The sequence below is a fragment of the Etheostoma cragini genome, chromosome 13 (genome assembly GCF_013103735.1).
Source record: "Etheostoma cragini isolate CJK2018 chromosome 13, CSU_Ecrag_1.0, whole genome shotgun sequence".
NCBI classification, from domain to species: domain Eukaryota; kingdom Metazoa; phylum Chordata; class Actinopteri; order Perciformes; family Percidae; genus Etheostoma; species Etheostoma cragini.
In genome coordinates, this window is record NC_048419.1 from 22925037 (window position 1) to 22947923 (window position 22887).

The 22887-nt window shown below is 39.8% G+C and overlaps 1 protein-coding gene across 25 annotated transcripts in view; it reads left to right on the forward strand.

Moving 5' to 3' along the window:
• ncam1a (neural cell adhesion molecule 1a) overlaps positions 1–22427 on the forward strand; it is a 251220-nt gene extending 228793 nt beyond the window's left edge. For 16 of the 25 annotated variants that reach the window (XM_034889797.1, XM_034889788.1, XM_034889795.1 and 13 more), the window contains 4 exons: positions 13588–13795; positions 15151–15267; positions 16365–16817; positions 22106–22427. In XM_034889797.1, coding sequence (XP_034745688.1) covers positions 13588–13795; positions 15151–15267; positions 16365–16817; positions 22106–22226 — 899 coding nt within the window. In that variant the 3' untranslated portion in view covers positions 22227–22427. Of the gene's footprint in view, positions 1–4188; positions 5474–13587; positions 13796–15150; positions 15268–16364; positions 16818–22105 lie in introns of those variants that run through there. The other 9 variants (XM_034889803.1, XM_034889805.1, XM_034889804.1 and 6 more) reach the window with 2 other exon arrangements.
• The last annotated feature ends 460 nt before the right edge of the window (positions 22428–22887 follow it).

Consider the following 22887-nt stretch of genomic DNA (forward strand, 5'->3'; position numbering starts at 1 on the left):
TGCATCATCCCCTTTCCTACATCCTCCCCTTCAGTCTGAGGGCTTTCTTTTCTTCCCTTACAAAAGAGGTCTTGAAGGTCTCAACCATTTTTTCTTTCAACTGTCAAGTGAACATCGAGAAATCTTATAAAAAATGACATCATAATTACAGATTAAATTTCAGGCAAATTATTGGTCTTCAACATGTCAGATTTATCAGAGATGAGACATATTTATGTGAAAATAAAAGGAATAATTATTACCATTGGGAATGCAAATTGTTTTCCATTTCATCTTGCCTTCATGCAACGTTATGCCCCAAAGTATACTAAATACAATATATTGTTGATAAATCAGTGTGCCAACTTAAAGACTATGATGGAACTGAAATGAAATAAATAGTTTCTGTATCCCCCCATGAGGTATTCTAAGCAATGACAACAAAACTGTTGGTGCGTCCACATGATAAAAGCCTTCCGTGATCGCGGAACATGACGTAACTACAGTACGTTCTTACCTTGACCTACAGGACCAGAAGTTAAAATAAGTCAACTTTGACTTTTGATTATACAGGGAACATAAAGTGTGGCCTCCTGATTCAAAGTTCTATGTTTATGTGACCTATCCATCCATCCAGACCTCCCCCCCATAGAGAGGGGAAGTCCCTCCCCCATCCGGAGGACCGCCATGAGACCTTAAAACAACACTAGAGAACTTTTCCTGCTTCGGTGCCCCTACAGGTTTTAAGTAGAATTGTCCATTACATAACATTATGCAAGTTTGCCAGATTGGGTAGCGAATCCGTAGTTCGAATGAACTGGACAATGTAATGTAATGGACAATTCCGCTTCCAACCTGTAAGGGGACCAAAGTAGGAAAAGTTCTCTCGTGGTGGTTTAACCTGGAAAAAATATGAACGAAGGTGAATGAGGAAAGACAAATTATTTTTTTTATCCCTTTTGAATTGAGCCATGTAATATACATATGATGTTCATAAGTTTAATACATGATTTCGCAAGTCAAGACAGTCTCAGTTTATTAAACTGTTGAAGTATAAGACAGTGAAAATAAATAATTAGAAAGACTACACACTTCACCACTTCTTGCATGACGTCAACAAAAGAAAGCATAAACAAAAGATCAACAAAACATTCTAAGAAATAAAAGAAGGACATATAAAATATGACTGTAAACACAATACAATGTAGCACGAGCCCAGGTCAGAGAGCTGCGCCCCCGAAGGTTATAGGTAACATAGACAACTGTGTTTGATGGAGCAGTCAGAAAGACCACTGCCAGGGATACGAGCCTAGTTCCCTCTACAGTGTTGGGCCAAAGCATTGTCCCAAACAACAAAATGTACAATACTTTCCCTAAATCCCCGCCATGTTAAGGAAATCCATTTTTGTAAAGAGGGGGGTTGGGAGGTTTTCATCTTACCTACCTCATCTTTTTCCACATTCTCTCTTCAGGGCCCAGCGCTGACTTGAATATACAGTGTGTTGCCTAGTTAAGTGGGGATGCAGCCCTAACAGTCTTTGCATGGTGCCACTAGGCAAACTGGATTAACATTGTCTGTTCTATACTGGAGACCCTTAAAATCAATGGCTGCCAGCGCATGGCACATAAAGAAAGCAGTTATTTTCTTTTTCATGCGCTTTCCGGGCAACAGCCATATAGCAGTGGGAGGTTTGGATCAGTTATAATACTACCAGAGCAGTAGTTCACATGGGCCTCATCCAAGTCGGTACCCCTTTAATTTTCATGATTACTTTCATTTTCTGTTTTTTAGGGGGCTGTCTAGTCTAACTTTGAAGTTGCTGCTGTTTTTTCTTCACTTCAAGACATGTGTGGAATTGCTGAGGTTTATGTTTAGCTACCACATCTGTCTTTAATTGTAGGAGGTTCAGTGCTGGTCTCGGCAGTGTTGGATAAAAACAGCTGTTCTTTTTTTTTTATGTACTGACTCTATGCACTAAATTGGCACGGTGAGGCAAATTGCGAATGCAGGGTTTATCCTCGGTACTTTTTCATTTTTTAAACACATGCTCAGAAAGCATTTACACACATACAAAATGCCACAAAACCTATCTACCACAGCAAATGTATTTTAAAATGGTGTTATGTTGCCTCTTATTTAAAATTAAAAAAAAGACCTGTTCCAATCTGTTTCAAAAGCCTTTCTAGCCTTTCTTTTATCTGGCTTGTGTAGTTTCTGTTCTCTGCAGGTACAGCTGGGCAGCATTTTTAATCTGGTTGAAATGCTGCCCAGCTGTGGAAAGATAACACATCATTATAATTCACGTGCCAAAACGTTTCACAACTACGGGAATACGGCACAGAAGTGGCAGGTGTTGAACACTGAATCATCCAAATCTCCCCAGCTAAGGCTGATATTGGAGTAAAACTACAAGAAAAAACAGCTATTAACTTTTGCAGTGATGATAACATGAGATTGCCCATTCATCCATATCATAGACCTGACCTTCATAACCAGCTTCTGTTTTGGATGGGTGGTTTTGCATGGGCCATTCTCCCTGCCATGACCAGTGGTGTAATGGTTGCTGAAGAAGTGACTCCACTGTGAACCTTGCCCCGCCCTCGCCTTTCTACCTGTGTGCACATTCACGCCAACCATTTGTCTGGTGAATTGCTCGGATACAGAAGTAGACTTATTTGTGCTTTTAGTACTGAATAATCAAACAAAACAGGAGTCAGAATAATTGTTTTCTATTTGTTAAACACAAAAGAGCTGCCACATTTTTCAAACAAAACTTTTTTTTTGCCCCGATGATTGCAGCACTTGTGTTCCACCCGTCATATATGTGTTATCTTTGTGATATTCCACTGAATAGAGCAAATATGTTTTCAAGGAAGCAAAAATGCCGCCGGGATTACAATTAGTTTAACATAATGAGAAAATGTTTTCAAATGAATGAATCTGCAATGTGGCAAAATGGTAATTAGATCATAAAATGTAGCACATTATCAAGTTATTTGGTCAGTAATAGGTGAGTATTCCCTGTTATACAATTTCACAAATCAATTGATCAGATTAAAATCCATATCTCATAATTACTAGATTTTTCCAGAGGCCATGTGATGCTGTTGCTTTTGCACAGCAAGTCAAGAACTGATGCGGTAGCGGCAAACCAATCCAGCATCACTGTTCTACGGGAACATAGGGGAGCTGCTGACAATTGGATGTTCACATTTAAAAAAAAAAAATGATGAGTCATCACAGCAGCCTTTGGCTTACGCTAGTGATGGCCGAATGAAGCTTTGTGAACCAGTGTCTTTGTTTTCTGAGCCCACCAGATGGCGCTCTCTTTTCAACAAAGGGTTGAGAATACACTAATTTGCAATGTCTTAGGCCTTTCTCTTAAAACCAAGAGCGCCATCTAGTGGGCTTAGAAAATAAAGACACCGGTTCACAAAACTTCATTCAGCCATCACTAGCTCACTCTTCCAAGGACACACACGCACAAATATCTAGAGGCCCAACTATGTTCACAATTTCTCCAACAATGACCCAATTGGTGAATTAATGATGTTTTTGGATTTGGCATAAGTACTTGCATTTAATTTCATATGTTACACCACTGGCCGTTACAAATGAGAGCTAACAGCCCGACTCCTGTGGATGTGTTCTTGCATCCAGGGTACCGTCTATATTATCCTAAACTCTGCCACTGATTTGCACCATGACGAATTCATGTAAAAAAAAAACTTGTCTTCCTTTTTTAAAATGAACCTCAAATCAGAGAGGTCGGACTGTAGTGTCTTTGAAACGTCTTACTTCCTGTTGTCATTCCCCATTCCCTTCACCCGTGTGACTTTCCACCCACGCATGTTGTGTACCATGTGCCATTTTGCCGTGCTGCTAACATGCTATGACTTCTTTTTACTTTGATCCTCTAACTTAGACTTCCCTTTTTTATTCCACAATTCAGTTGTATTTCTGTATTTCTGACCTTAATTTTTCTATCTCTCCCCCTCTTTTTCCCTCCTGCTCCCCTTTTCTCCGTGTCCTCTTCCTGTCTTCATGTGTGATCTTCTTGGGCAAATTTCTCTCTCTATGTGTTTGTGCTTTTGTTATGTATTTTTCTTCTTCTTCTTGTTACTTGTGCTATAATTATCACTCAAAATCCTCTGATGTGGACATTGGACTATATATCTCTGTCTTCTGTGGTTGGTCAACAACCTCAGCTACCCTCGGTTGCCAATGTGTGACCTGCAGTCTGGCAGCTGTTCTGCTGTCCCTGCTGACTGCGCTCTGGCTCTCATAAACTGATTTTGTTCAAGGAGAGAGAGGAAAGTCTGAGCCTTTTGAAATCTTTGGGCCCAAACTCCTTTTGCGTTCTATGCCTTTCAACCTTTGTGCAGCCACACACAAGTATTGAAAAAAAAATGAGATGGAAGAGTCAAGACATTGGTTTCATGACGTTATTACAGGGTGCTCAGTACTTGCATCATCATCAAATTTTGGGGAAATTTAGATTCTGTTAATATTTGTGTTTTCATCTGTTTAATGTTGTATATGAATAGATTGAGAAAGGGAAATTTTAGAGGGTTTTGTCAATGATACAACTTGGACTCGGGTGCTTTATTGAGATACAGTGAAGACAAAGTGTTGCTGCTTCGTCTTAGATATGATTAGTAACACATTCATAATGCCTTAATGTAATCTTAAGAAGGGGTGATATAATACAATAATTACCTTACACTGTTTTGATTATGTGTCTACAATGTGCTAACCAGACATGGCAATTGTAAAGAGACTTTTATTTTGGAACTTATTGCCTATTAAACAGACACATCTTTCCACTGTTATGTCACAAAAGACATAAAAAGCATGAACACTGCATGAACGCTGACACAAGGCATGATCCAGTATTCATTGATGTGCTATTCAGCTGCTTTGAAGCTTCCCAGTCAAGCATTATGAATGTGTTAACCAGGTGAAGAGTACACATGCTGTGCCTAATTTCAGTTTTTTTGGATACAAGCTTGAAATGTCCTGCTGTACAAAATGATGAGGGAAAGATAACAATTGCAGAGAAGATTGGATATTGGTTATGGTCAGAGTATTCATCTTTTTAAAGACACTTCATTCATTTCCGACATTATAATATGATCACTTTCAGATACATTATAATGTGACCGCCTTGTCAGGAGAGGACAGAAGAAGGTTGTTGCAGAAAACTAATCATGTTTTGTGAAAAAAGTGTACATACTCTTTTCAAACTGACCTTCAAGAAACACAAGAGATCAGCTGTTAGTTTTGATTTTCTGACTGTTCATGTTCTCTTTTTACCTGACAGCAGAAGAAGTTTAAAAAAAAACATGCGTGCAAAAGCTGTTAAACACTAGAAATTTCATTTTCAATAATGTGAAATTATTCTATTCTCTTGAGACATTTTTGTAAGTGCATATCAGTGTATTTCCATGTAACCATTGTAGGGTTGAAATAAATTGTTTCTTTTTTCTTTCATGAAAGAAATGGTTTTCTGAAACTTCGGAGACTAAACATGCTTAAGATGTGTAACACAGTCTTGACTTATATTGACTGATTTTAGCCCTTTTTCCCTCTGGAGCTTTAACAAAATGTCTGTGTTCTGCATTCGGTGTTGCATTACACCACACACGCCTGTTGAACCCAGATGTCAAAAGATAATTAGCCGGGCTATAGCCTCTATCGAAGAAGATAGTATGCAGTTGAACAAATAAATTAACAAATGGTAAACAGTATATACCATATATAGGCTTTGAGATTATACATTACTCATTTTTATAAAACTAGAAACTTTAATTCCAACTTCAGCTTCTGTTAATCAATTTGTTTTTGCATACAGGGTTCTTTTAAAAATAACAAAAACACTACTAAAGTTTGACAAAGATACAATGCTCTTTGTTAGCATAAAAAGTAACTTAAACTACTTTTTGAGCTGTATTATAATCTCACTTTTAGCTATTAACTGTTCAAAAATACAGCTTCTGTTACTGTTGTCTCATTTTATGGCAGTATGATCTCTATTTTTCATTCAGAGACATTTATTTATTTTTTTAACTTTCATAGCAGTCTAACTATCCAGCAGCTTAGTATAGCACAACAAGAGATATTCATTTTAATGTGCAATTACAAGAAATGATTTGGTAAGGGGTACTGAGGGATTGTAATTTGGGTTTTTAAAATGTTTCTTTACTTTAAGGTTAGGGAACCTGGTTAAAGGTTGTGCACTAGTTTGAGTTGAAGTTACGTAATCGCGGTGGAGAAAGTGCGAGTGGAGCCATTCGTTCCATTGTGGCAACGCCATGATGGCCATGATGGCCATGATGGTTCGGGAAAAGTTGGATTTTCCAGCTCGCTCCGTTAGTGTTGACAGAGTTAGCCAAGGCAAACGCTAGTGACACTAAACCAGCATCACGACCCAACGTTAGCGATTGGTCATGGCAGATCTAGAGTGGCTCCGGGCAGATCCAATAGTTTAAAACTTTAACAGAGTACCCGCCTGCAAGGAAGTCAACACTTGTCAAAGAAGAGTGGCCGGACTCTCTGTATATATGAAAGGTACAAGAGTCTGGTAGGACCAGGCTGAGAATCACCTACAGCCATGATCAACAACAGTTCAATGTCATAAAGCATTGATACATATTAAGTAATCAGACAGAAATGAATTTGTCTTGGTTACGAAAACATTGTGCCGAGGCTGCATTATGGAAACTAGAAATGCATACTTTTTCTTTCAAGGCTATAGTTAAAATGTTGTAACTCTAAATAATAGACTGCAAATTGACAAGTGTTTCATGAGGAGTGGTATTTCGGGGGGGGTTTGAAGTATCCATACATTTTTTGTTCAAATTTAGCCTTCTGCTCTTTTCTTGTACTTCAGCGTGGTGTTAAAAAATAAACAATCATAAAAGCAATCAGATAAGAAATTCCCTATTTTACATAAAAGAGAATACTTCTGTTGTCAAGTGCCTCTCAGAGATGTTCTCATTGGGTTGTAAGTGCTTTAACACCAAGCATACCATGTACTTGACTTCCCATTTGCCAAACAGAATCTCAAGGTACTATTTTAGACAGCCTGTAGCAAAGAGCACTTCACATGTCAAATGTTTTCTGATTGGTGACTTTTTGAAAGGGGCTTTTGGACGGAATGCCAAGGTGAATGTAGCTCAAGAGGCTCTCTGCCTCTTTTGGATGAAGAAGTACCATAAAACTCGATTCCTTGCTTGCTTCAACCTTATACGCCTGAAGGCAGATTAACATTGATATGTGGTTAAGCCCTGAGTCCCGCAACAGGAATTAGAAGACAGATGAAGAATTATGTTGGCAGAAAGCAATAAATACCTGTAGATCTTGTTTTTTTTTTTTCTCTTCCTTTTGGTAGTTTCCTTGCAGCAATTCGCCCTGCCTCATCTCTGAAAAAAATGACCTTCTGGCCTTCCTACCTCAGTTGGGATCTAAAACAAGACTTCTATTCCTTCAGTTTATTATCCCTGACACTGCCGTTTTATCTCAACTAAGTTCAGTCACAAGGATAATAAGAGCTTACGACCCCCTCGAGGTGTCTGTGTTCTTTGTCACTTGTTGGTCCCTGCTGTTGTTCATCAGGACCTACTGCGTAATGATAGTGCTGATCAGTGCTGAGTGATTTCCATTTTTGCTAATAAGGAGCTCCATCTAAAGGGTGTCCATCAGTCTCACTTGCAATGCATAGCAACAGAATAATTCTCTGCGGTGGCATTCGCCCGCTGCATACAGACTACACAGCCAGAGCCGCTGTTAGTGTTCAGGAGTCACTCTCTCTTTGCATGGGAAACTATTTCCTCCAGTTTTTCATTTTGATTGGGTTAATGGGCTGTTTATATGGATAGAAGTTTTAAATCAAATCACAGATTTTTGTGGTGAATGAAATGAAGCGAGTTATTGTCATTCTGTAATCTAGGAATGTTCCTTCTGTTTCTCATGACTTTTATCTTCTTGTCATTTTCCACAATTTAGTTGTTTTAATCACAGAGGACTATGTTGTTGTTTTTATTCCGCAATCAGATGGAAATATATGTACATATTCTAAATGTAATTGAAAACATTTAGTATACAGAAAAAATAAAACAATCAGATCGCCTACAGCAACCATCTCTGTAAACAGTATTGTCACGCTGTATTAAATTAGATATATTATAAGTTACATTTTTACGAATGCTTCCTCCCTGTATAAAAAATGAGCCAGCAATTCATTTTTATTTAATTTTTGCATCGCTAGTAACTGAACTCTGAAATCCTCATTTAAATGTTGATAACCCCAACCGGCCACACACACTGCCTCCTTCATGAAGAGATTTCAAAGATCTTAATCAGTCAGAGAGGGAGTCAGTTGTCAGCAGAGCTCTGCTTCCCTGCTCCCACAAAAACAGAATCTGAAGCTCATGCTATTTTAAAGGTGGTGCAGTGCCACACTGTGGCAGAGCGCTGATGGAGAAGTTATTGGGAGTAAGGTCAATGCAAGACCCAAATAAAGAAGATTAACAGTTTAAATTAAAAAATATAACCAAGGAACAAAAGGAAAACAATAAGATAGTAGCTGTAGTTAAAGCCATGAAATAAATAGTTGGGATTGATTTAAATGTTTCAGCTAACTAGAATATGGTTTGCAACATAAATTATTAACAAGTATGGGGTTATTTACAGTTTACACTGAAAAAAAGACCATATAGAATTTGTAGTTGCTTCTGCAGAATCAAATTCAAGTCATTATGTTTTTTTATGTTTTATCTGTAGATCTTTCCACATTTGTCCCTGGTGTACTACACCAGGTTAAAATGGAACATTTCACAGGTTTGTGGCACACTGTCGCCCAGATAGCTCAGTTGGTAGAGTGGGCGCCCATATGTAGAGGTTTACTCCTCGACGCGGCCGGCCCGGGTTTGACTCCTGCATTTCATTATCCCTCTCTCTCCACTTTCATGTCTTCATCTGTCCTGTCAAAATAAAGGCCAAAAAAATTAAAATAAATTAAAAAAAAATATTTATTAAAAGCTTCATCATCAGTGACTTTTTAAAGATGACATTTTTGGCATTTTAAGGCCTTTATTTAACAGGACAGCTTAGACTTGAAAGGGGAGAGAGAGCAGGAATGACATGGAGCAAAGGGTCGCAGGTCGGAATTGAACCTGCTCAGTAGCTCCCATTATGAGAACCCTTAAGGTCATTTGGCAGTCACGTGGGAATCATTAAAAATCCAACCCATTTCTATAAGACACAATTAGACTAAGAAGATTCGGAGTATGAAAAGTGACAAAGTCAGTACACTCTAAGGAGTCACTATGCTTACTGTTTTTCAGACTGTTAGTTATTGTTTTTTGAATGAGCAACGATTGGTTAGTTAATGATTAATTACTGATTGACTGTGATTTAAGCACTAATGATTAGTTATTGAGTAACCATTTGTTACTCATTCAAAAGACAGTAACTACCAGTCTGTTTAACAGTTACTAATCATTAGTGCTTGAATCCCAGTCAATCCGTAACTAATCATTAACTAACCATTCGTTACTTATTCAGAAAACAGTAAAAAACAGTCTGAAAAGCAGTAACTTGTCATTTGTTAATCATTAACTACATATTTTTTGGGTACCTTATTGTAAAGTGTTACCAAAGGTTTTTCATCAGTGTACACACAAGTCAGACATATTGTATATGCTCGACAGTGGCCAGTTATTGATTTCTTGGAAATGTCAGGTTTTTTTGTGAAATTAAGGCTTAATACATGCAGTCTGTTTTCAGCAGTATTCTGGGAAACTGGCGCAGTACTATATCTAACAAGCCTGTAAAGAGAAATGTTTGTGTAGTCCATCCTGATACGAAGATTTGTGCTTTCTCCCTCAGTGAGAGAACTCAGTGAGAACCCCCCCCCTTTCCCACTGAATACATGCCAAGATTTATTGTGCCTGTTAAAATGCAAATGAAGCAATATGCAGAGGAAAACCAAGCGTTGTCTGCAACACTGTAGACACTTATAAGTACACAGAGCTGTGGCATGCTGCTGCTATTTTAATCACAGCCATCGGAGAAAATAAAGGATTGCATACTACAATGCAGCCAAAGATAGGAAGATAGTGAAATGAAATGTCTAGATTAGCCACGGGCTGCGCTTTCACTTAGGAGTTTCTGTTATACAGTTGCAGTACACACAAACATAACATGTTTAAGAGGCGTGACAATAATTTGAATTTGTCATATTGCAACGCCTGTGCAGCAGTGGCTGTCTGCAAGGTTTAAAAAAAATACCATGCGCCATTGAAGGCCGAAAGTGTGTCAACAAGACCGCCTCACTCCAAAAGCCCAGATAATCTTATATAATAATTTTTTGCCCTAATACAGTATGTGTACTAGTTTAATGGTGCGTTGAGGCCATGCTTGTCAACTTGAGAAGCCTGTAAATTGTGCATGTCAATGTTAAATGTGTCACATAAACTGGACCAATGTAAAAGTAATTGCAGGGTGTGAATAATGGAAGCCAGGGTTAAACTAAGAGCCCTTCACACATTCACCACCATATGGCTGTTTAAATCTGTAATAAATGGTATGAGTAATGAAGTGACATCTCAACTCATACTGTAAACTTAAGATGAATAAGTCAAGTGTTAAAAGCCAGGTGTGGTTTTATATGATGGAAGGGTTAGCTGGTCGCTCCAAATTTGTTTGGGTAAATGTGTTTGAGTACAGGATGAGTCTTTGAAGACACTAAAACTGAACCTAAAATCTATTTCACTGGGTCTTTAGGTATGCTCATTCTACTGTTGGTTGTATTAAACCAACAGTAGTTGTAATAACATTAAAGTGCACAAACAACCCAACACGTTCTCTCTCCCATCACATAACAAACGGACACGTGGCCATGTGCCTTTGACCCCTTTAGTGTCATATGTAAACATGGTTTATTTGCTTAATTTGCTTTTATTTATTAATGCTCTTTCTCTTCTATGATGAGTGGGTCTTTGTGTGATCAATCAGCTGTGTAACAGGGCAGCCCTAAACAACCTTGCACATACATTTCGTTGAGATCAATTTCTGTTGTAGCTGCAGGAAATTTAGGACAGTTTGGCCAATGTCTGTGAACAATGTTAAATGACAAAATGGGCACAGAATTTCAGGGTGCACCACTTCTAGTTTTTTTTTAACTGTGCTAATGTCTGTTTTGTTCCTTTTTACTAAGCTTTTACAATGTGCTGCAGGCTATGGTGAAGTGGCCATTAAACACACTGTACTGTATGGGTTCATACTGTAGGTCCTGTGGTACAGACCTGCAAAACCTATTTGCCGTGAGTCTATTTCCTGCTCCTTATCCCAATCTTCAGGGACGTGGGTACAGGTTATTTGCTGTAAATTTACAGATGGTCCTTAAACTGCAGTGCTCACATTCTCCTCAGGCAATTTAATGAGCTATCAATACAGACAGTGGCAAAAGTGAGAGCCCCAATTACCTTAAGCAGAGCCTCCCTAACCTATGTAAGAGAGACTTTCATTTTAATAAAACACATTCATGTTTCATTGGGTTCTGAAAAGATTGTCTGAAGGGATACCAGCCAGCTCTGCATCTGGTTCCACCTTCATGTCCTTTCATGGGACAACATCAAGGTGGCCACTTTGAAAAGCATACTGCACACCAGTACTCAAAGGCTCAAAAGGCACCATGCATCACAATGTGGGTAAGTTGAAAAAGATTCAACCTCATGCAAATGTTGTCAGACGCACATGAGCAACAACCTGTACACAACCAATGAACATGAATAGGAAAAAGGATGAGTCGTAAAAACATTGCCAGGCAAACACAATCCTAAAGTGCTGGTACAGTGGCAATGAGAAGGACTAACCACCCAGAGCAGAGTGTGAGATATCACACTGCATGCTACTACTTCCAATGTGATGGTATATAACCATGTTTGCCAGGGTCTTTGATTATTTACATGCACCTCTATTATGCACTGTGAGTCAGTAAGTAATCATTGTACCACAAATGTTTTTCCCTGTTCAAAGTATTGTGGTAAGTAGCTTGTGTTATGTCTCTGTGAAGTGTAGATCTGGCTGCATGTTTTTTTGTTCAATCTCTTGTCATCATGAATGGAGAACATGCAAATCATTGAGCGGCTAAAACTTGACTGATGTCCTCCAAAAATTTCATGTGTTCAGTTTTTTCCTCAAAGAGCTCATACTTTGCTTTAATGCACTCGTAGGTTGCATGCAAGGATGGGAATTTGGCTACCATTTATTACTCCAGCCTTGTTCATCAAATGCCAAAACGTATGTTACGAGCTTCGACAGCCATTGATAAAATGCAAAGCCTGAGCTGCCTTTGACCTCCAAATCCTGTTTATTCCATCCCTTCTACAAAGTGCATGCTCACTTATTTATGTGGAATAACTGAAGGGAGAAAATAACCTGCATTTGCACTTTGCCATCAAAATGGGATAACCTCTTGCTTATGTTGAGATAAACAGCTGCTCAGGTAGCCCTCTTTAACCTTTACATCTCCTGAGAAAGTTTTAAAGCAGCTATAAGAAAAGAAAAGAATCGGTACTGAGAAAAATCCATTAAAGGGGTCAGTTTGTTTACACTCTTTGTAGGGGGTATGAGAGTGGAGAGGGGAAGGTTGGCCGATAAACTACATCCTCTATATTATCTTCAAATAAAAATCTGTTATGCATGTAGTTTTTCTGTAATGTTTTTGTTGCAGATAGATTGTAAGTACAGTGTATGTCTATTCCAGTGGTCTGCTTTTGAAAATCTAGGGTAAGAACATGGATGCTTGCTAGAATGTCTTTCTAATGTGAAGCAATGTTTCCCAATAAGAAAGTTAGCAACAAATGGGAAAGCTGAAGATGCAACTTAAGGAAATCAATCATTTGACTATTTTTTAATGTCTTAATGTCTTGTTAAGTAAAGACAATGAAGAACATAAAAATCTTTCCTTGTCTTTTTTGTGTCAGGAAGTCACTTTACACCCCTCTAAAATGAAGCAGGGATTTATTGATTAAAAGCCAGAATTAATCATAATTAAGCAAGCAAGCAAGTCATAATTAAAAGCCTCTTACATTTATATTCACATTCAGACATCAGAAATAATATTTGGTTTGTAATTAGTTTACTTTCACCCAGTTCTTAATAAAGAAAGAAATATAGAACCAAAAACATGTTGTAGATTTAGTTTGTCTTTACATATGGTTTAGATTGTGAGCTTGGTTTTTTTTCTTCACTGGAAATTCTGTGATTGCGTGTGCAATTGAACACCTCATGTGTGTCGGCCATAATGTAAATACCAAGAATCTCGAATAAACGCAGAGATGAGGGTTTTATGTTCTTTCAACATATTAGTTTCCCGGTTGTTCGGCTCTGATAAAATGACACACTTGAGGTCTTGACAACTGGTACCTGAAGCAGTGTGTTAAAAGCTTAGCTGCATTTCTCATCATCTCTCTCCCTCTCCCTGTCTAACTTTCTCTCTATCCCCTCTTCCTCATGTTAAACCCTGCCCTCTCCCCTAATGCCTGTCCTCCCTCTTTTTCCTGCCTGTTTTGCTTGTGTATCCCTTCTCCCTGTCGTAGACGCCATGGACGGTGGCTCAGGCCTGGGCCCCGGAGCCATCGTAGGCATCCTCATTGTTGTCTTCTTCCTGCTGTTGGTGGGCGTGGACGTTACCTGCTACTTCCTTAACAAGTGTGGACTCCTGATGTGCATTGCTGTGAACTTCTGTGGGAAGGCCGGGCCAGGAGCTAAGAGCAAGGACATCGAGGAGGGCAATGCAGCATTCACGTACGTGATCATCGTCTTGCGACACAATATTTTCCCTGTATTGCTTAAAGCTGCAGTAAGCCATATTGCACAAAGATTGTTAATGTTAAGGAAAAACTCAGAAGCAGCACAACTCATTGTAACATACTTGAAGGAGGTTTCTGGAGATGAATCGCACAGGAGCATTGTATAAATGTGTTATTGTGCAGTGCCGTCCCAACTCTCCGAAGTTCCTGTCCTCCTGAAGGTGTATTTGAACTCATAATGTAGACGTTGGGTTTAGCTGAACCTTGAACAAAGATATTCCAGCCGCCGTTAACACAGATACTAAATCATGTGGCTGGCCCACCAACCTCCTCAAAGGAGTCATGCCTGAGACAAAACCTTACCTTATCTTGCAGCTGTCTGTATGGGCTCCCTGATTGATACAGGGAGGCAAGGACTGAACAGGTTTGGATATCAGAGACTGGATGAATACTCTCGTCCCCTGTCCTGTGACCTATGATGATCTGATGTCTAATAGTGCGTTCCATTTACTTCAGAACTCGGAAGCCGGAGCTGGGAATTAAATCAAACCCGACTGGAATATGTTCAGTTTAAAAGTCAGATTTTTAACAATACCCAATGTTAATGCATTACTCTGTTTTTGTGCATACAAACAGCGTAACATGTCCACAGATAGAACAAATGTATGTTACTACGGCATTCACAACTGTGGATGCAGGGGGCAGCCATGTTGGATTTTGAACTTGGGGAACTGCGATGTTGTCCAAGTTCTGAACTTGGAAATCTGAGGTCAGGGGGCCTTGGAAAATCTGACTTTCAAGTACTTGTGGCACTTTTATACGCAGAAAATCAAGGACAGATGATTACCTCTTCAGAAGAGTCCATCATTTTTAATTCTCCATGGTTCCTTGGCTACTAGCAACTGTGTGGAGGAGGGGTGGGGGTGGTTCACGATCTTGGAAGGCTTGTGTCATGGGGATGCGCCAACAGTTTTGTTGTCATTACTTAGAATTCCTCAAGGGAACGACAGAAACTACGCACTATAACTTTAAAGTAAAATACCCAGTGGCTTAGTCATGGGGGACCACCAGTCTTACTTCAAGTAGACTTTCTTGTGTCATGTGTTTGGTGGGATGACCATGTGTTATAGAGCTAGATTTTGTCACTGTGTATGTGGGACACCTTGTGTTGCTTGTATGATCTAGCATAGTAGGCCAAGCTCTTCTGGGATTGTTCAATGTTTAATTGCTTAACATCCATCCATCTCGAGCCACGTATCCGGTATTGGGTTGGTAGATTCATTTAAAAGATTAATAGCAAAAAAAGTTAGTATGATAGCTTGCTAACTGTCTGTTGCCATCTGACAACAGGAAGGATGAGTCTAAAGAGCCCATTGTTGAGGTGAGAACAGAGGAAGAACACACCCCGAACCAAGGAGGAGGGGGTCCCACTGAGCCCAATGAGACTACACCTTTGACAGAACCTGAGTGAGTATGGAACGCGACCACTTCCCCAGTCTAGGGGGTGTCCAAGACTTAGGCCTATCTGCATGGTATGTTTATAGAGAGGTGAATTAAATATTTGAAAAAATATGTTTTTTATGAATATGATGTTGGTCAGGCCCAAACTAGATGTATATATTGCAACCTAGTTCTGTTGTAAGCATGTACAAACAGCTCTGACATCCTCTGAATCCACATGTGCACGACACTCCACCTAAACTGCTCCCTATGGGATGTATGTAAGCGTGATGATATGGTAATATCTTCCACTGACGTAGACTGGTTTTAAATAAATAAATGTACATGCAACGCATATAATGCTTGCAGCTGTTGGTTATGACATACCACGCACTTGACTTGTCATGGCTAAGTACTTCCCTATATCGCTCCCACACTCAACCATTCTGCCCTTCCTTTCTTGAATTCTCCTATTTATATATCCTCGCGAGCTATGACAAAGGACCCAGCAATTGCTATCTGTTAGTCTGCTAATTCTTGCTTGATGAAGAATGAAGCTTAAAATATGTTGTTACACATTAATCATAGTTCTCTTCATTATGAAAACTAAAGCTTAAAATGTGTTCACTCTTTAGAGAATGTAATGAATACTTTCCTCATTAATGATGTATTAGTTCACCCACCTACAACCCATCCGCTATTTATCCAAAATGTACGTATGTTGTGAAAAGGTTTAGGTGACATCCCTGACTATGGATATCCAAAATACAGACCAATTTTAGCACTCCAACCTAGTCCTACATCTAGAGACCCATTCAGACCAACAACCCCTGCTTGTTCCTGATCCTGAAACTACTACATTCTTTTTATAGCTTATTGTTGTATTATTTTTTGTTTACCCCTCCACAAATATTGTGTTGCTAACATTTTGTTGTGTAGATTTTTACTTTTCCACTGCAGCACAGTAGCACTCACTCTGTCATGTTTTTTTTTTTCTGACTTGCACTCTCCCTCTACCCCTTTTATTTCTCTTGGTGTCCTTTTTCTTCTTCCCTCACTTTTCTGGTGGCTCCACTCCCCACTCCTCCCTTTCCACCCTTGTTTGTCCTGCTCCTCCCCACCAGGCCTGCCGCTGCAGACACCACCTCCACGGTGGTAAACTTGCTCCCCTGCACTGCCACTAACTCAGTTGCTGAGAGCTTTAGCACGGCGCAGAGCAGTCCTGCTAGTGAGAGCACCACGCTAACCACCAGCGCCTCCAGCCCACCCAAAGCCGCCCCTGCCAACTCTTTCCCCAAAAACAGCCTTGCTGCCCAGTCCAGTTCACATAACGTTAACATCCAACCTGATGTTGGGCCCCTGGTCGACCTGAGTGACACCCCTAAAGTTCCCAACCCATCACCCCTTGTCTCAGAGCCAGTCAGCCCGCCCTCTACTAATGCCGACGGGCCACAAAGCCAGCAAGACCCTGTCAAAACCCCTGACAGCACCCAGAATAAGGACTCCCAAGTAGACGGCCCGACCAAGGATGCGCCCAATATCCTGTGCACAGGCTCGACCACACCAGCCCAAAATGAGTATGAACACTACCATATCCCCATTACTTAACTTGTCTCCTCTGCTCTGGTAGCATCCCAATAGCCCAAAAGTGTGCCAGTTTTAAAGGAAAAATCTGCCCTATAATGCGGACGCAGTGGTGTTGGTGTACCTTTACTGTCCCTGCATTTTAGCTGCGTAATTATTATCTAGCTTCATTATTTTCAGAAAATTACCCAAGCTTTTCACTTGATTTTTCAATGTACTCGGCCATAAACAAGGCAACGTGTGATTGAGGTCAAGTAAAGCAGTGGAAGAGTTTTGAAGATAGTTGATGGTGAATAACAGAAACAGCACAATTGACACCCTGCATTATTCTGAAAAGCTTACCTGCAATTAAATTAATAAGTAGAGTTACATTTTCAAGCAACTTTGTAGCTGAGATCTAAAGATTTGGCGTCTTCATTAATTGGTGAAGGAGCTCAGGTGTGCAAAAAAAAAGTGACATTAAAAATAGCAGCGAAATATGTCAGTTTCTTTTTTTGCTGCCTTTCACGAGGTTTTGATAATATTGCTTGATCACGATGTTTGGCTGTAGGCTTGGCACCAGTGTTCGAAAATATATCTATACTGCAGGAAAAGATCCAGAAGCAGTTTCCACTAACAACAACAGCCTCATTATACCTGAATACAATGCACCCTGTAATCATGTTGCCGTTTGTAGAGGGAGCACAGCTGTTTTTGTAGATATGAATACGGTTTTAAAAGCTTTATGACCAGCCAGTGAGACTGTATTTGTACATACAATCACTTTTTATGGAAAACAAGTCCTTGCTAAAGGTAGTATATCTTCTGTGATGTTTAAAAGTAAACAAATGTGGCTGTTAAAGCAAAATTGGCTCCATCAAACAAAATTAGATGCAGCTAAAGTTGATGATTATTGTTGGAACATTTAGGGGGGAATTTTCCTTTTAAGAAGGCCAGATGGTGGCCATGCAGATAAATGGCATCCGGCATACAATACATTGGGATGCCACCAGTGCATGCCTGTCTTCATTTAACCACCACCTCCACCTTCCACCTGTTTGTTTGCTCACTTAATGGAGTTAGCCTTTCTTCTACCATACAGCTTCTTTGTATTTCACCCAAATTATCTCTGGGATTATTCAGTTGCTACATGTATTGTACATTAAAAGTGCATTTTGTTTTAGCACACCTTGTTCACACACCAGGTCTTGCAGCAATAAAAAAATCACCATTTGATGCTTCTAAACCCAATGCTACGCAATCGGACATGTTCCAGCAGCAATGTGGTCCGGTATTGGGGCAAAATGAACAACTTTGGAAGCCGTAATCTGAGCTCTCTCTAAGTTAAGCATGTAGCCACATGGAGTTATCAGTGGACTATATAGAGTATAGCAACCATTTCTAGTGTCACATCACAGATAAAGTCTTCTCAACCAAAAACAACACAACCGGACAAGTTCCAGCAGAAATGTGATCCAAAATTGGGGAGAAAATGACATCTGAGACCAAGGCTGCAGGTTTCACTGGTGTTAGCATGTAGCACAATGTGGCGGAGTATGTAGTGTAAACTCTGCAGTAGTGTGGCCATATGATGGCCGGTATGACAGCAGCAAATAGTTAAAAACTGTTAAAAAACCTGAAAGGTCAGAACAGTGTGAAATCGGAGGTTTTGGTTCACAGGGATTTGTTTTACGTACATTTACCTCATTATTTGAAGCTTTGGACATGTTGAATATGAACATCTGACATTTAATCATTATAGATATGAAAGAAAATAGAGAAAAGCATAATAGCTTTTCTTTTAATGTTACCAACAACCATATGGCTGCAAAAGATAAAGCTGACAGAGCTTAGTTTGTTTCAGCTGGAGTCTGTGAGGACCAATAAGCTGCACACCAAGAACAAGAAATTCTTGTTCACTGTGAAAGATTAGATACATATCTTTGGGGCGCCCAGATAGCTGAGTTCTTAGAGCGGGCTGTCAATAAAGGCCTAAAAATGCCCCAAAAATAATCTTAAAGAAAAAAAGATACATATCTTTGTGTGGAGAACTCAACAGAAGAAAGCTGCCCCTTTCTGTCATGCAGCTGTAAATTAGCTTATTCAAGTAAATTCAATACTTGTCACAAAGTGACTTCTGCAGCACTGCCATTGTTCTTTGTCCTCTTCACGTTGAAGGCCAATCAAAATGCCAATCTCTGAATAACTCCAAGACACCTCTGTTTTAAATTCTTGTAGAAAGTATTTCAGTAGTTCTATGGTTTAGAGTTACTGTCCCTAGGATTTTGCAGATGTTCTTGAATCCTGTCAGGCTGTGAGGATGATGAGATAACCACAGTATGGCTGAGGATAGTCTATCTCAACTTCTGCTTTCTTTGTGTTAACATTCTAATCTCTGGTCTGTTTGAGCAACATCCTCCAGGCTAGAACCAACACTCCAATTATTAATTTTTTGGATAAAATTCTCATCACTCTCTCGACAGCCATTTAAATTTCAGAGCTCGTCTCCCTACGTGCACATTTTCCACCAAAAGAAGTTTCTTCCCAATGCTATTTTGCAAAGTCACCTTACCTGCGTCAGGCGCTTAGCGTTACCCAAGACAATTGTGATTAGTTTAAAGAAATGCCAATAAACCAGTGTATCCCATTCCAGAATGTTGTGTGAACTAGCCAGACCTTCCTCCGCAGTACTGTGGAGGAAAGTCTGGCAATGTGTTATAGGCTGTGGATGAATTACAGAGACTTACTACAGTCACTCCCCTTTCTCTCCCTCCTTCATCTTACACTCTGCTCACTCAGATAGGCAGAGGAAGATGTCAGTGATAAAGTATGGGGAGTTGAGAGCTAGTTGGAAGCAGGGCTCATGTCAGCTCAACATCACCTTGATGTAACTAAAGTTGTCATCGGAGGGATTTTTCTTCATAAATCTTTGACAGAACTGAAGCACAGCTCTCCCACTGATCTATGTGGCAATCCTTCTTCTGCATCCCAACGCTGGAATGTCTTGTCAGGCTTTTTGTGGGTTCTTGAGAGACACACTCAACCTCAGGACCCATTTTTCTCTCCTGAGTAGAAAAACATATTTGCAGACTATTTCTACCGGCTGTAAACACACGCACACGCACACGCGCGAACACACACACACACACACACACACACACACACGTACACACATTTAAAAAGTTTCAAAAGAAGCTTTCAATCAGTTAGTGGTGCTTTGAATTGCTCTTGGTTATGTAAGAGCACACTTTAAAGTGTTTCAAGTGAACAATAGCATGGATTGTTCTAAAAGGGTGCTTAACGTACTTTAGTTAAAAGTATAATTTACTTTTGTGCTGTAGTGCCCATTTATTTGAGAGTGACATAGTTGTAGATAGTGCTGCGTGAAAGAGTTTTACATTTTAGAGGTCAGACACTGCAGCAAGGTACTCATTAAAGACAGGGTTGAAAATTGATTCTCTCAGACTCTGTTTCATGTGCAGTGTTACCACTTGTTGACTATACCGGTCCATTATACTTTGACATTGTTTTTAAAACTACTGTAATCTCATCGTTGACCTAAACTGAACTGAATTATGTGTGAGAATGAAATGTGTTAAGAATACTTAAAGGTGACATCACAATAAAGTCAACCCATGTTGGCAGGTTAAAATGTGCCAAAACACCACAATGTACAAAGCACAAGAAGTAACCTCCAACTTTAGAATTACAAATATTTCAACGGAACATGTCCAGGAAGTGCAGCTCGGTGCTGACAAGAGTATGCACATGGCACAGTGAGTGATCAGACACGTGTAAAACTTTGAATAAGCTTAGTTAGTGGGTTTGGTTATGCCGTAATCCAACTAATTGCCCTGAATGAGCCCACCCATAGTATTTTTCACAAGTTTTAACAAAAACTTGACAGAAGTCTTTTGCCTAATCACACCTACAAAGTACTTCACCAGTAATTTAACTAACAAGGGGGTAGGGTGAAAGATATCACGCTGCCATCGGTCAGTCAGTCTAGACCAATGTCAGGTCAAGTGTCTCTAAAACAAACATTGAATATTGGATTGTGGATATACAGTATATGGTCACCTGAGGATGAATCCTAATGTTTTGGTGACCCCCCCTGAACTTTTCAGGTCCCTACAGTAAAACTGCAAATTGGCAGAATGTCATTGATTCCTCTTAGTGCATTCATGTTCCCCAGAGGGGAACCACTTCAGACACTGTGAACGTCCCTCTAACACCGCTATCAGGGAAAAGCATTAACTTTACTTTCAAGTTATAATATAATCTCACATGCAGATTGCCATGAAATTCTATAAAATGCTCTTAAGGGAATAAGTATTTTCAATTACTCCATGTGCGTTCTTTTAGCTGAACCCTCGGGCCAGACTTCACATTGTCAGCACCACTCCACAAACATACGTACAATCATAGTACTGTAGGATGTAAGGGACGTCACAGCCTTTAGGAGATGCTAGTAGAGCTTCAGGCTTGTTTGTGTGGACAATTACACATTATAAAAAATACCATTAGGTATCAAAGGTTTCAAGATCACATCTAAAGGCATTTATGTAAAGGCTGTTTGATTGTGTTTATGGATCCTGTTTATGGGCCTGGCCCTGATTTTGTGAGGCCAATAGAGAGCATGTCTACGTGTCAGCAGCCAAGAGAAATGTATTGATTAAATTGTTACCCGGAACAGAAGAAGAGATGACTGTACGTGACGTGGCACCACTGATGAAGCACCACTTTTTTTTTTCAAAATGGAAACTGCAGCAAAACACAATCATGACAAATGTATTCCAACAAAGGTACAATTGCAAAAAATGTTCAACTTAAGTGAAGTATGGCTTTAAAGTCTTTTTGTCTTGGTTTAGTCCAGACTGCGTGTAATCCTCTTGCGTATTGTGGTTTGTGTTGTAGGTTATGCCCCGGTCTTTCATTCCTTCGTGCATTGTGCCTACTGTACTGGCCCTGTCTCATTCCACATCGGCATTCATTGTTCCTCGAAAATAACTGTGACATCCATGTACTCTTATTTGATGTCTGGCTAGGAAAGTGAGCTTGATCCCATTATGTGTGAAATGCATTCAGTTCCAGAAGGGAAAACAAATTCCCTCAAAGCATCTTGCATGTTTCCACCCACCCCCCTCCCATTTTTCCTCCGTTCTTTGAAAAATGACACAAAAGGCAGCCCAGAGCAGACAGTTTAGCTGTGGGAGAGAGCCTTAATGATTCACTGTTAACTGAATCTTTTCTCCTTCTGTCTCTTTCTGGTTCTCTCTCGCTCCTGTGTATGTCCCCATAGCGGTAAGACTGTCAAGGACGATAACACCAAAGGCCAAACGGAGGTGAAGAATACCACAGACGAGGTGAAGACAGTTCCCAACGAGGCTCCCCAGACGAACGGCAACGAAAGTAAAGCGTAATCTTCGCACCGAAGAGCAGCGTGATGAAGATGGTGGTTAGGGTAGGGAGAGTGGTTTGGTGTGTGGTTTTAGAGTTAAAACGGAAGGGGGGGGGGGGGGGGGGGGGGGGGGGGGGGTCATAGTCACTGAAACCTCAAAGCATTGTCACACACCCAACCCACCGCTTCAGAAAATAACAAAAAGCAACAGAAAAGAAAAAAATGATGGGTCTCTTTCTACAGTGTCTTCTGACCAGGAAAATGTAAAAGACCTCATGCACATGCCTTAGTTCTTTTTACATCAGTTTCTATTTGTTTATTTGTCATGGGAAAAAGTAAAATTCATACTTGTAGTTTACTCTCTTGTATGTAATATTAAATCGTACTGTTAAATACGGACACTATTTTCTTATAGAGAAACATTGTCGGACTGTAGCTTTACTTCACAGATTACTGCCCTTGTGGTGTACACACATGTAATACTGGTACTTTACCAATACTACTATTCTTTATGCAGTATGGTCATCATCGTGGTAATGGATTATGGGTCTTTCTTCCTATGTCGATATTTCGTTGTTTAAATAATGTGCAGACGTTACTGCCTATATAGCTTTTTTAACGTGTAATTTCCAGGGCTAGAGATTAGAACATTAGCATGCCTGTTTTTGCAAAGTTACTGTATT